General features: G+C 33.4%; 1 protein-coding gene across 9 annotated transcripts in view; it reads right to left on the bottom strand.

Moving 5' to 3' along the window:
* Positions 1 to 113: 113 nt before the first annotated feature.
* LOC124364989 (rho guanine nucleotide exchange factor 11-like) overlaps positions 114 to 14,113 on the bottom strand; it is a 770,637-nt gene continuing 756,637 nt past the window's right edge. For all 9 annotated transcript variants that reach the window (XM_046820851.1, XM_046820856.1, XM_046820853.1 and 6 more), the window contains 5 exons: positions 10,020 to 10,133; positions 5,158 to 5,333; positions 4,794 to 4,937; positions 1,196 to 1,370; positions 114 to 251 (listed from right to left, as the gene is read on the bottom strand). In XM_046820851.1, coding sequence (XP_046676807.1) covers positions 1,249 to 1,370; positions 4,794 to 4,937; positions 5,158 to 5,333; positions 10,020 to 10,133 — 556 coding nt within the window. In that variant the 3' untranslated portion in view covers positions 114 to 251; positions 1,196 to 1,248. The remainder of the gene's footprint in view (positions 252 to 1,195; positions 1,371 to 4,793; positions 4,938 to 5,157; positions 5,334 to 10,019; positions 10,134 to 14,113) is intronic.

Below are 14,113 nucleotides of genomic sequence, written 5' to 3'. Positions count from 1 at the left end.
GGTTTGTTAACTGCTGTTAAAAATGACAATAAAAACCCAGGTCTCAGAGAAGCCAGAGTACAAGGAAAGGCTACTAACCAGGAGCATTGACAACTGGGAGTTGAGTGTACTGGAGATGTGGTGCAGCTGATGTGCCGGCACGCCAGGAAACCGGTGCCGTGTACCGTCCGGCCCGGCACTGGCACTGGCACTCACTGCCTCCTCTTCAGTCACTCTTAAAGCTTCGTTCACCACAGACCACAACTTGTTGGCTGCAAAACCACACAATGTCAGTACATTGCGTACTGTAATAACAATTATTGCAGTTGGTTTCAGAGAAACACGTCATAGTTGCCATCTTTTCATGGCTTTCATTTGAAACTTTTAAAGGAAATGCTAACAATATTTGTTATATTTCTGTATTCACTTTGGCTGAATAAACGAACATAAATATTTCCTTATTAAAAGGTTGTTATTGTGGAGGACATTCCATATTAACACAAACAACTTATAAGCACTGTATATATTTTTTTAATTTCTCAATATAGCGAAATATAACTAAATTTTTTACAAATTCGGATTGGTAGAAAGAGAACAAATTGCAAACTCATTTTTATCGCACATGCAATATGTTGTATAAATTAAGAAGAAGCTATATTCATCCAACTAGTTAATATGAATTCTGAATAATTTTAAATATATTTGAAAATGTAAACTTTTATATTACATAACATAATAAGAACATAATAGTTTTTATTACAAATCATAATACTTCAATTGATTTTTTTTTTTTTAATTTCGTAGTAACTGGTATAAAAAATCTAAATGTTTAGCTGCAGAGTAAAAACAACACAAAAGGTCTGATGTCAACACGTTCTTTTCATTAATGTCTTTATTACTAATACAACTGTTTAACACTATTACTATGGTACCAATAATGTGTTTGTTAATAAAATCTCACATTCTATAGTAAACATCACACAATCAACAATAAGAATTTAGATACAATATTTCACTTTTAACAACATACTCGTAATAAATTAAGGTAAATCCAGCTATATTTAGAAATGTAAATTTTTTATTTATGTTGGTTAAACTAATTTTTTACTCACTGCTAAATAAAAGTATCTGAACAAATTTATATTATTGTGTTATCTCGGCCCTATTAGAACAACACTCAGATCGTGGTGGTAACGGTATATAAGTAGGCTCATACCTTGCGTGACGGCAGCTAGCAAGATCTCAGCAGCTTCCTTGTCCCCACTAGGCTCAGCTGCCAACTCTGCGATGTTTGTCGTAGTCATCACGTGGCACACGCAGGATATCTGCTACCAACCGCTTCTTTTCCTCCAGCGCTTCCCGGATTACCTCGTCTGTTCGCCTCAGTTTCTCTGCAATCATTAATTTATTGTAAGATACAGAAATTTTGGTATTTCCAACCAATTTTATTATATGGAGCAGAGACGTGGACGTGGACTAAAAATGATTTAAGCAGATTGCAAGCTGCAGAAATGAGATTTTTAAGAGGGATAGAGAAGACTACAAGAAGAGATAGAATAAGGAACGAAATAACCAGAGAAATATTGAAGGTAGTTTCACTGCAAGAGACAATGGAAAGAAGAAGAATACAGTGGATGGGGCATGTGAAGAGGATGGGAGATAATAGAATGCCTAGAATAGCACTGGAGAAGGAGGAAAGAGGAAGAAGACCAAGAGGAAGACCGAGAGGAAGATGGGAGGACCAAGTGTGGAAAGACATAGAGAGAAGGAGAGGAAGAAGACCAAGAGGAAGACCGAGAGGAAGATGGGAGGACCAAGTGTGGAAAGACATAGAGAGAAGGGGACTACAGAAAATGCAGGTGGAGGAAGAGGAGACCTGGAATGACAGACAAAAGTGGAGGAGGCTGTGTACGACGACCCGTGATAACGGAAACGTCAGATGATGATGATGATACAGAAACAACTAATCAGCTGAAACAGAGTAGTGATACACAGCTATATTCACTGATCTACTTGAAATTTAAGGTAAGTTAATTTAAGAACTTCATAGTAATCTTGATAGTGCGGTAAAATTTGACCAAATGTATAAAAATTACAACAACCCCAAAAGTAAAACACCAATTACACCCAGAAATGCATTAGTTTTAAAAGTTATAAAACATGTTTTGAAGAGATATTTTTGTAATCTTTGTTTTATCCGTAATCTTTGCATCTTTAAGTTGTCCGGTTCACACCATGTCAACATATTGTTGACTCCAGAACTCTATTTTGTTTATTCTATTTGTGAAGAGTCTTCAGTCAAAAGATGTTAAACTGAAAGTGGCTAAACCAGCTAAGTGAGTCTATTTATAAAGCTAAGCTGGGGAGGCTAAAGCTCAACCTATCAGAGATCAATAAAGACTCCTTTAGTACAGACTGCCAATCTTTTGATAATCTAATAATGTCTTCTTTGTTGAAGATGTTTTCTTTATTTATAACTTTAACCCATTGGCGACGGATGACGTATATTGCCCGTCATCATGTATACAGCGCGTAAAGACGGATGACGGACAGTGTCCGTCATGAATTTTGGGATTTGTTCAATCGATATAATTCTCGGTTATTTGTATGGTTATTCCGTTCACCAACAAGCGATCGATAGTTGAATCGTATATTATTCGGTATCTAACATCCGAATACAAGAAACTGAATGCAAAAAAAACCGAACATAAACCTGAATACCGTAACTGTTTGCAATAGAACAGCGATCAGTCGAGCAACATGGCGTCTCGCGATGAAGTGTTTTTTCCGTTCGTCGGAGTTATCTGGCGTATGTGGATAATGTACTGAATGAAAGTGATAGTGATAGTGTGTGATTTAGATGGCGAAACTGTGAATATCAATGACGATAATGATGAAATCAGTGACAATGACGGGCGAAGTGATAGTAGTGATGACGATGACGACAATGACAATAGGCCTAACCTCCAAACTTGGACCTGGACAAATGACACAAACACAGTAAGGCAAATCAACTTTACTGGAAATTCAGGTATAAATCCAATTGTTTCCAGGCAATTGAATGCTGATTGTACAGAGCTAGATGTATTGAATCATTTCTAACCAATGAGTTCTGGATAAAGTTGTAAGTGAAACTAACAAGTATGCTAGGGAGAAAATTCTTGGTGGAGGTGATGTTAGGCCTAATAATAATTGGACTGATGTAACCAAGGATGAAATGAAGGCTTACTTTAGCCTTGTTGTTTTGATGTCACAAAACCCAAAACAAAAAGTAACTGACTATTGGTCTCGCAGACAAATAATTCATTGTCCTATCTATAGTGAGGTTATGTCACGCGACAGATTCAAATCTATTTCTAGATACTTACACTTTTCATCCTCACTTCTGCAAACTGACAAACTAAGGAAAATCCGACCAGTTGTTGAATTACTCTTTTGTCATCATTCAAAAGGGTATTCAAACCTGGAAAGTTTTGTTGTATTGACGAAAGTTTGATGTCCTTCCGAGGAAGGTTAGCCTACATCCAATTCAACCCTTCAAAAAGGGCTAGGTTTGGAATTAAGATTTATAAGGTATGTGATTCTGTAACAGGGTACTGCTACAATTTCAAGATATACACTGGGAAGGAAATTACCATGACACTACAATGCTAGTTTAGTGAACAAGTTGTTTTGACAATGACAGAAGACTTAGTTGGTGAAGGTCGACTTATGTTTATGGACAATTGGTATTCATCGCCAAACCTTTTTTTTGGAGCTCCTAAACAGAGATACTTATTGCATTGGTACATTGAGAGCCAATAGAAAAAATGTTCCCAAGGAAATAAAAAAAGAAAAACCTGAAGAAAGGAGAAATAACATTTCGCTCAAGTAATAACATGTTGTGTCTGAAATGGAAAGATAGGAAGGATGTGACAATGCTTTCAACATACCAACGAGAGACCAGATTTCAAGAAGTAACTTCTCAGCGAGAAAGTAAGTAGAAAACAAAATCCAGTAGTAAGCCTCAAAACCAAATGTTTGTTGTAGATTACAACAAGTATATGTGGTGGGGTAGACAAGCAGGACCAAAAACTTTCCTCCTTTCCAGTAATGCGTAGGAGTGCCAAAGGGTACAAAAAATTATTTTTTTACCTTTTTTGATATTGCATTATGTAATGCTCAGTATTGTACACAACTTGGTCACTAAAAAGAAAATTCATCTTTCAGAATTTAGGCTAAACATTGTTGACCAGTTACTATCAACAGTTCAGCTTCCTGATAGGCCTACAGGAGGGAGGCCTTCACTAGACCAAACCAATGAGGCTACAATGTAAACAATGGGGACATTTCATTGAAAAAATTCCTCCAACAAACAAAGCTAGACCATCCAAAAGATGTAAAGTGTGTTATGATCACGGAAGGCGATCAGAAACAATTTACCAATGTAAAAAATGTAAAGTTCCTTTACATTTGGAGAACTGTTTTGAAATTTTTCAATACAGTAAATAAATACTAAAAAAAGTAAAAATGTATTTGTAATTATTTGTAAATATATACCACACATTGAATTCCACAACAAAAACTTTTACAGGTAAGTTATACCACCATAACTGAAAAAAACTATTTAAACGTTTTTTAAACAAAAAAAAACTCAGTCCTGGGTTGTCACAATAGCGTTAAAATCTCAGTCTCCAATGGGTTAAAGATATTAATTATTACCCATAGACATTAAAACTTTAGCAAAATTAAAAGTACTAGCTAAAATACCATAATGTGTACACATTATTGATATTTCTTAAACATTTTCAAATAGGTATTCACTAAGCACTAACCTAGAGGTGTGAGAACTGGCTCGGCGGTGAGAACAGGGCTCTGGCAGACAAGCACTTCTGTGGGCTCAATGAGAGAATTTTCGGCTGTGGTCTGACGCAGTGGCTCGGCAACCCGGCGAACTGGACTGGGACTCAGCCCCTCACCTACATCACACAACAGAAGTTTTTCAATAGCTGATATAAAAAATAGCTCCATAAAAATAAAATTTTCCAAAAAAAGACTAAACTTAATATGGCAAGAGAATTGTATTCAATTCTCTAACAAAATTGTATTCTTCCAAAAATGTATATATGTTATTTCTTATTACAGTTCCCATGATGAGAAATCAGCAAATAATTGTTGTGGCAAATTGGTACCACTCACCCATCTTCCTAACGATGGGCTCTGGAGTGTCAGGCAGGGGGGTGGTGGAGGAGGGGGAGGCGTGGGGTGTGCTCTCCCCTGACAGTAGAGGGGTGGGAGTGGTGGGTGAGTCCTCAGCTCCGTTGGCTCTGGGCGGAGATAACAGGTCACTGCCGCTGGTGGCCGAGTCCTCCAAACTGCAACAAATTTTTAGTGCTCAGACTCAAGACACACTAGAAAGAGGCATTACTTGAAAAATAATATTATGAATAACCCAGGTGGATGAATTAGGTATAAGCCATGAGCAGTTCAGAAACTTCTTGTACTATGAATATCCCAATGGAATAACGATAACAAAAAACTTCAAAAATTGTGTTTCCTTGATACAAAAATGTTTTTGTTTTATTTTCTCTGAATCTCAAATATTCAGTTCTCCATCAACTAAATCTTGAAAATTGCTCGTAACAATTTATATATATATATATATATATATATATATATATATATATATATCCTACACTACAATAACTATGGTCTGTTGCTATTTTTCAAAATTAAATAGTGAAGTGGAGAATATTAGACTAATACTAACCTAAAACTAGATAATGCACCTAACCTAATAGCCTAGTATCAACTCCTACTACAAATTAAAGGCAATTAAGTTGATAAGATTAATTTTGAGAACATAAATTCAATAAAAAAGGTTTAACAGTTGGTGAATTTAAAGTGTGTTTTATTTAAAAATACCAAACTCATATTCTAAAGCTTACAATTACATTTAATATAAATGTATTATAAATAAGTATTAAGAGACTATAAATTAATTTGAAGTTTTAAAACAAAAATGTGTAAATTATTGATCATGATCAATGAGATAAAGCCAATAGTTATATTTGCAACAAATATTTGTATAAAATATATTTTTTTGTACGATAAGAATTTATTTTGATCTAGATTGAATATACTTATATCAAAGTTAAATTTGTTTAATACTTTTGGCTACAAAAAGGTTTTGAACTTCAAACATATTTCTGGACAGTATCAAAACAAACAATAATATTAATTATAAATTAAGAATACTATTTGATCCTTTACACACTTGGTATTAAAATAATGCAATAAAGATTTAATATTCAGCAATAAAGATTCCTAACTTTATCTAACAGATATAGATAGAGAGAAGATACAAACACAAATATCAAATTAACACAGCAATCTGAGAGAGTATTATTGCATTTTTTAATTTAAAATAACTGAGCGAAACTTTACAAAATTATACAAGTTTGATGTTAGAAATATCGTACAAAGAAACTCAGATGAACTTCACGAAAACTTATCAAGAAAGCAGATGGATGCTCTTTATCCCCCAAGTGGACTCAACTTTATTGTACACTAAGGAATTTTATTTCTTGATGAAATGTACAGGAGCAACTAACGTGCTCCTTACCTTCCCTCCTTTGTTGGTAAATCTTACTTTGACCAGAAAACCACAGTTTACTATATCTTACACTACGCACTTGAGGTTTCTCAAATCCAATATTTCTTTTCAAGCATGTAAAATAAGTCAATCATTTTGAAATAACCACTAATTTTAATTTCTTTAATAGGCATTTCTTGTTAAGCCCACTGTGTTTGTCAGGACGATATGTAGGGTCATAGGAGCCCATGTTTAATGTCAGTGTAAGGTTTTAAAATTACAGAAATAAATATATAAATACTAAGGTTCTGGAGTCGAACATTTATGGTTTGAGACAAGTCCCTACTTATAACGCAATTTTTAAACTCTAGGTCCGTATTATACCGCAATTTTAAACTCTAAGTCCGTATTATAACGCAATTTTAAACTCTAGGTCCGTATTATACCGCAATTTTAAACTCTAGGTCCGTATATTAAAAGTGTTTAGAGCTATCTAGCGTTCTCTTCCAAGTCACAAAAACGGGATGCTTGTTAAACAAGCTACATTAGATAATGTAATAAAAACTGCACACGGTTGAAAAAAATGTCAAAACTAGACTGATAAGTGGGTGGTCCAATGATTTCTCCTATTGGATTCTTATTGCTATTCTTTTTAGTTACGCCACTTAAATAAGCACCAATGTAGCACCATAGAGAAACAAATTCCATTGCTACGGGATGCTGCTTACAAAAAAATGTATGACTTTCACAACTCTTAATACTAAAAATAAATATTTGAGTAATTTTGGTTCTTTTATGCAAGAACAGTAATATGAATACTCTAATTCCATATATTACATCAGAGTAAGTCCTACAATCTTATTTTATATTGAATTGTATCTGATGGTAAATGTTGTTGCATTTGAAACTGAAGAGGAAGATGCACTCTCAAACTAGTGTTTTTGGATTGAAAAAAGTGAATGAGTGATTGAGTTTTGGAGTGTTTTTGAATGAGTGATATTACTACGTTGTTGCTCCAGAATTTCAATAATTAGGCTTAGATTAGATAAGTGGCATAACTAAAATGGAGCAATCTAGAATCAACAGCAATAATGATCCAATAGGAGAAAAATTAAATCACAAATATCCTGCTGTCCCCAAAAAGAGCATTTAGAGACAAAACTTCTGCCCAACAAAATAAAAATAGCACTTGGAATGAACATGTTATTTGAAATCGCTTGCATTTATTATCCTTGCATTACTAGCAAAAACATTGATTTGTATACACGTTAGCTGCTCAGAATCAATTATTAGTTTAACAACTGTTCACTAATGGCCTGGAGAGAAGTTGTGCATAATGGGTTCTTTTGTATCTCTGTTGTTGTATCGTCTACTTTCTCTTGTATTTGAATTCACAACAGTCCTCCCACAGCATGTTCCTGTTGTATTCATTAGTTCCATATGTTTGTGTTGTTTAGTGGAAATTGATAATTAGCTGAGCATCAGCAAAGGCTATCACTTAGAGGGTATGGAACAATTTTATTTCTTTCTGTCCACATGATTTTTCCGAGAGAAAATGACCCATAGAATGAACATTTTCTGCAAAGTGTCATTTCTATACAGGCATCAAGTTCAATGACAGTACAAGTCATTCCATGGGATTTGGCTAAACATTAGAGAAAATGTTGGTCTTATACGAAACCATGATGGTGGCTGAACATTAGTGAAAATGTTTACATTGGCATTGGTCTTATACGAAACCATGATGGCAACAGGAAAAACATAGAACAAACATATTTGTAAAAAAACCTAAATAATACCATACAAAATTTTAACATGTGACACGTGGTGGATAGGTAGGTAAGACTTTCATTAGATTCTGGACCCTTCGATACTTTGTTTATCTGTTTTATTCGATCAGTTTATTTGTATATAGACAAGATAGAGTTCGATGATGGTATATGTCTGTTCGTGGGATTTGGCTGAGCACCATTGAAGCCTTATTACTCAGTAGGCTGGCACAATTTCTCTTTTGTCCTCTGAGAGGATCTAAAAATTTGTTTTCAGTAACACAGTCTGTCTATGGTGTGCAGGACAACTCAAAACTGAAATGAGTTATATAGGATTGAAATTTTGCCTTTGTGACCTGTGGTTTGGCATCTTACTACCATAGTATTAAATGTTTAAATACAAAAAAATTTTCGACAAAACTGTTATCTATTTTGGGAATCATCATTAAAGCACATTCTTTCTTTATTTACTCTAGTATCATTTCCTGAATTTGTAATCAGTCCAGTCTGGAATTTAAGTAGGTACTAAAAATAATATTTAATTTTCTGCATAAAAAATGTAAGTCTTACTAAGGCATGGTTGTTTGTCTATGATGCGCTGCCAATACTCTAACTTTTAGTCCCAATAAATCAAGAACACTATATTTCAGATTCAACAGAACAAAACGAGAACACAACAAAGAGCAGATTTCAAGAGAGGAGAATTCAGTTGACAGATAGAGCCCCAGATCCTTTGATACGAGTAGCGGGCTGCTATTGTGTGGTTATGAATGATAAATATCTGTTTTTCTACTAGATAAGGAATCCCATTAAATGCAAAATTTATGAGATTAGAGATGCTTTTGTCACAATTACACTATTGCAAATATAGCCATTTGTGTATTTTAATTTTTAGAAAATATGCCACCCACAGATTACGATATTGTATTATATCATATCACGTTTCAACATAGCAGACTATTGAATCTTATAGTATTAATACTGTAAAAACTAATTAAATTATGCAATGATTTAAAGAATAATAAAAGTCTTTTTAAGAACAAACATTTTGACACTCGCAAAATAAAAAAAAAATTTAGGTATTTCAATAATGTAAATTGGTTATGAACCGTTATAATGCAATGTTAGTGATGCTGTAAATGTGTAAACAACAAAGATTTTGCCGTGCATGTTCATGCCCACCATTTAAAAACTTACATCAACATTGTTTCCTGATCGATTTTTATTATATATGAGTCAAAATGTTAGTAATTCAATTCAGCAACTTTGATTATTCTTTACACAATTTCATGCATGATCTTACTTGTTTTAATGATATTACGATCTAAAATTTTCATCAATTTTATCCACCATCTTAATTAAAACCACTCAGTTGATAAAATATAAATTTTTCTCTTGAATTGATACTCTAAGAAAAATATTTGCACTAAATTTGAGTAATTGTACTACATCTTTATTGGTTTCTGGAATAAAAAATAAAATCTAAAAAACACATACAAATAATAAACTAAGCATTTTTGACCTGACCCATGTTTATATTAAATTTTGTTTGCTTTGACCCCAAAAACAGTTTTTTTAATTGCTGGAAAGTTAGTAAACACCCTGTTTACAATCATCAATAAATATTTTTTGCAAATAGTAATACTGTGTTAAGAGCAAGACACAGCAAACACAAATTAAAAGTATGCAGAACTTACTCTTTGGTTTTGTCATGGGAAAGGGTGTCTTCATGTGCCGCTGTGTCCTGTCGCCTGTGTTTTCCATCCCTGGTCTTGTACGCCTCAGCAGCATCAGATATGTGTTTGAACCATCTGCAACAAACAGAATACATGTGAAAACACTTATTAACCTGAAAACTGTCAAAATTACAGACAATATTACTGTTAGAACGAATATTCTTTTACATTAACAGTTTTACATACTGTGTAAACCTACATGAGAGATTCAAGTATGGTTTCAGTGGATGATACAGACTTTACTGAGGTCTTCCAATAAGGTTTACCAAATCATTTCTCTTGCTTTCACACAACTCAAATCACCTAGTGAAGAACTAATTATTCCGAAATCTCTGATAACCATCAAGTTCACAATGCAAGATTTATAACAATCATTCACAGTATCTTGATTGAAAAAGACTACCACTTCTTTTTTACAACAATCCCATTTGACATAAAGATAAGGAACAATATCATGTTAAGTCTCTAGAGAGGAAAGTTTCTATATTAATTGGTTTCAGTACGGCTATAAAACACTGCAGTAATGGTTCAGCCAACAGTCTGCTAATAAACAGTATAATAACACCTCATTTATGCCAGACGTAATTAACCGCTGAAGTGTCTATATTAAAAAGAGTGGATTAAAACTAATAAAATAACCTATAAAAAGTTGAACAACGCTTTTAACGCTAACACCTGAAATTATGGATTCCTGCACATAATGCATAAATATTTTATATTTCTAGTTGCGTTTTACACTTTTAGTTAATAAACAAAACAAGATTAGAATTTTCTTACCGATACTAATGTATTGATAATAAATATTGGGTTTCTTTAGTTAAATTTTTTATTCTTATAAATTTGAAATTATTATATGAATTTTTATGAGAAACTAGACTATATAATGAATTTGGTGTTAACTGTGCTTTATAGAATCCTGTACTCAAAGCCAGAAACAAACTAATTGGTAAAATAAATTAAATTTTACAGCCTAGCAATTTACCTTTAGTAATATCTAAGTAACTGGTTTACACAGCTTTTAAACATTGCTTACACAATGAACTTCCTCAAATATTTCAAGAATTTTGGAAAATCCAAATGTTATTTAAAACAATAAAGTGGTGGAAGCCCAAGAAATAATACCACCATTAGGTTTGAAGACAGTTATTTTATATCTAAGAATACGTTTTTAATAAGTACTTGTGTTAAATTTTCTATAACTCTGTTTACCCATGCAAAATTGTGTATTTATATTTTTCAGGATCTACTTTTACATTTGGCTAAAATGGATGGAAGGAGAGGAGAAAGGAAGAAGAATAGAGAATTAGGAAAAAGAGGAAATGAAGAGACTTGTATCTGAAGTAGGAATTAGTTATTTGAAGAGTGTGGGAGGGAAGACTAGAGGGAACGAGACCAAAAGGAAGACCAAGAATGAGATGGGGAGATAAGACAAGAGCAGACCTGAGAAAGATGGGAAAGTATGTTGGATCAGATAAAAGAGGATGGAGGCTCATTGTTGGTGAGGCCAAAACCCAACTAGGTTTAGAGTGCCACTGGTACAGTAAGAGTAAGTAAAATGGATGGACAAACTTATAATACAAATATACCAGAATATTTAGTCCGGCATCAGAAGAGTTCACTATCATGAACTTTATGGTGCAGAGAATAACTAAAAATCTAACTTTAAATGATTCAGACAAATGTTTATACCATAATGGTATTAAATGGACAATACGTATTACAATATCTGTCTGAAGATATACTCAACGCCAACAAGTCATTGACAATGGAAGGTTTGAATGGATCGTATATTTGCCATTGTTAAAAAGGAACCAAACATTTAGGTATGAAATGATCAATGACTGGATTGAAGATCTTTGTCTCTTGAAATTACATACAAGAAGTAACTTGAATGTCAGCCAAGCACAAGTAGGACGGTTTAGCGATTAAAAGGGAGTAATGTACAGTTGTACTGGCACGGTCAGAGCTGCACGCTGGTGTGTATGGCTATTTTGATACATCATAGAGAGTGCACCTCGGATAACCCACTTAGTGTGCAAACGTACATACCATGCCTCAACTCAGAGGTCATTGGGTCAACAGGTCCTTTCACCCGAGGTCACTTTCACTTCACCATCGCAACTGGAATGTTTGGACAGTTTTCTGATGGTTTTCCTTTTATACTGGTTTAGGCATGGGAAAAAATTGCCACTACATGTCATTCAATTCAAATTACGTTCTAGAGCGGTAATCAATTCTAGAATTCTGAAACAAATTATGTTATTCTTTTTGGCAAATACCAAAACTTATAAATGAAGAATATGCCAAGCTCAACTTGTAAGAAGGACATTTTTAGAGTTCATTAAAAAAAATGTATCAAAGAAATAAATTGCAAATGATAATGTACTTGTCTTATGAAGAAAATAAAAGTACAAACAGTAGCCTGTTGTATAATATAGAGTGATGTGCAATCACTCTGAAATATATTTTAAATCCATTATTGCAGATTCAAGATACACCTCAGAATGACGTATTACAATTCCTAAACATACAATGAATTTCTAAACTATTTTAAAAGACTTTCTAATCATTCCTGTGACAATCGCTGGAGATATTTCCATCTTTGGAAACCTCTTCTAATTGAATAACGTTTTTAAGATTAATGATCACAGCCCTGGATTCAGTCAGCAAAATAGATTCTTGATGTTAAGTGAATAGAGGACGTAGACTTAATTTTGGGTGCAATAAAGTTATATTTCATTTCATTTCATTCTTAGTGAGGATCTATCAAGGATAATATTGGATAATTTAAGGGGCAGAGTCCTGAAATTGAAGATCATAACTTTTTCTATGTGACCATTTAAAAGTATCATGCATTTTTCTGTTACATTATTTGGTTCATATTTCACTCTCCAAGATTTGTCTATTAGTTATGAGGGAGGCCGCAGTAGATTATATTCCTTATGATAATCTACTAATGGTCCAGTCTTACTGCAAAATACTCAACAGTGATGTTTTTCTATAACAATTGAATAACAAAATTCTTGTTATCAGTAAGATCAAAATAATTCATAACGTTTTCTTTGCAACAGAAAGTTTGAAAAGGTAAGCTGTGAAAGAATAAATGGACGTTGAAAGAGCACATTTTCAGACAACAAGAGCCATTTAATTCAGCAGAAAGGACTCTAATTGCACTTTTACGCTTGGTTAGGTCTGCTTCAGCTTAATTCATATTCTCTGTATCTCATTTATCTTGCAAAATTGAAAAATGCCAAAGTGTTTTTATTACTCGAATGAAACAGCATTAAACACCATCTAATTTGGATTGTCTTACTAAATCTATTGCATTGAAATAAAATTAAGAGGGTCGGCAGAAAATTGATGATGACGAATATCATTGAGAATGTGGAATACAAGGATGGGTGTATTTTAATAAAAAAAAGTAATTAATTTTCAAATATTTAAGTATATCTATATAGTATGATTGATCTATTTAAAAAGAGGGAAATGCTCAGTGATAGAATAACTGAATTGTTACAGACATTGATGTTATATTTTGTAAAAGCAAATGTCCAATCTCTCATCTATTCATCAAATGAAACATCTCCAAGTGTAAAAATGTGTATTACAAACTAATTTTATGAATATTTTGTTATGGTTTACCTACTTCAACTGATTTGTTATAATTAGTAATGTTTATTTATATAGTAAACATCACACGTGAAACCATGAGAGTTGTTGAACAGTAATTGGTATGAGGATGGGAAGCGGCAGTGACAGAAGAGGATTCCATTTCCTCATTAAACTGAGGAAGTAAGCAGATGACAACGCCCTCTACTAGTGTACATAGGTCTACTTCTGAATGTAGTTCTACATCAATATATATACTACACCTAAAAAAGCTTAGGACAAGTACCTGTTATTTATTGTAATGACAAATATCAATTACAATCATAACACATTACAGCCTAAATGGGGGCCATGGGGGGATATCCTCCTCAAAAGTTTCAAACGTTCCTCTCATATTCTGAATCCCATACACATTATTTCTTTCTTCTTACGAATATCCCCCAAAA

Source organism: Homalodisca vitripennis, chromosome 6 (genome assembly GCF_021130785.1).
Source record: "Homalodisca vitripennis isolate AUS2020 chromosome 6, UT_GWSS_2.1, whole genome shotgun sequence".
Taxonomy (NCBI): Eukaryota; Metazoa; Arthropoda; class Insecta; order Hemiptera; family Cicadellidae; genus Homalodisca; species Homalodisca vitripennis.
The sequence above is the reverse complement of the archived record's forward strand: the minus strand, read 5'-3'. Positions and strand labels throughout refer to the sequence as shown.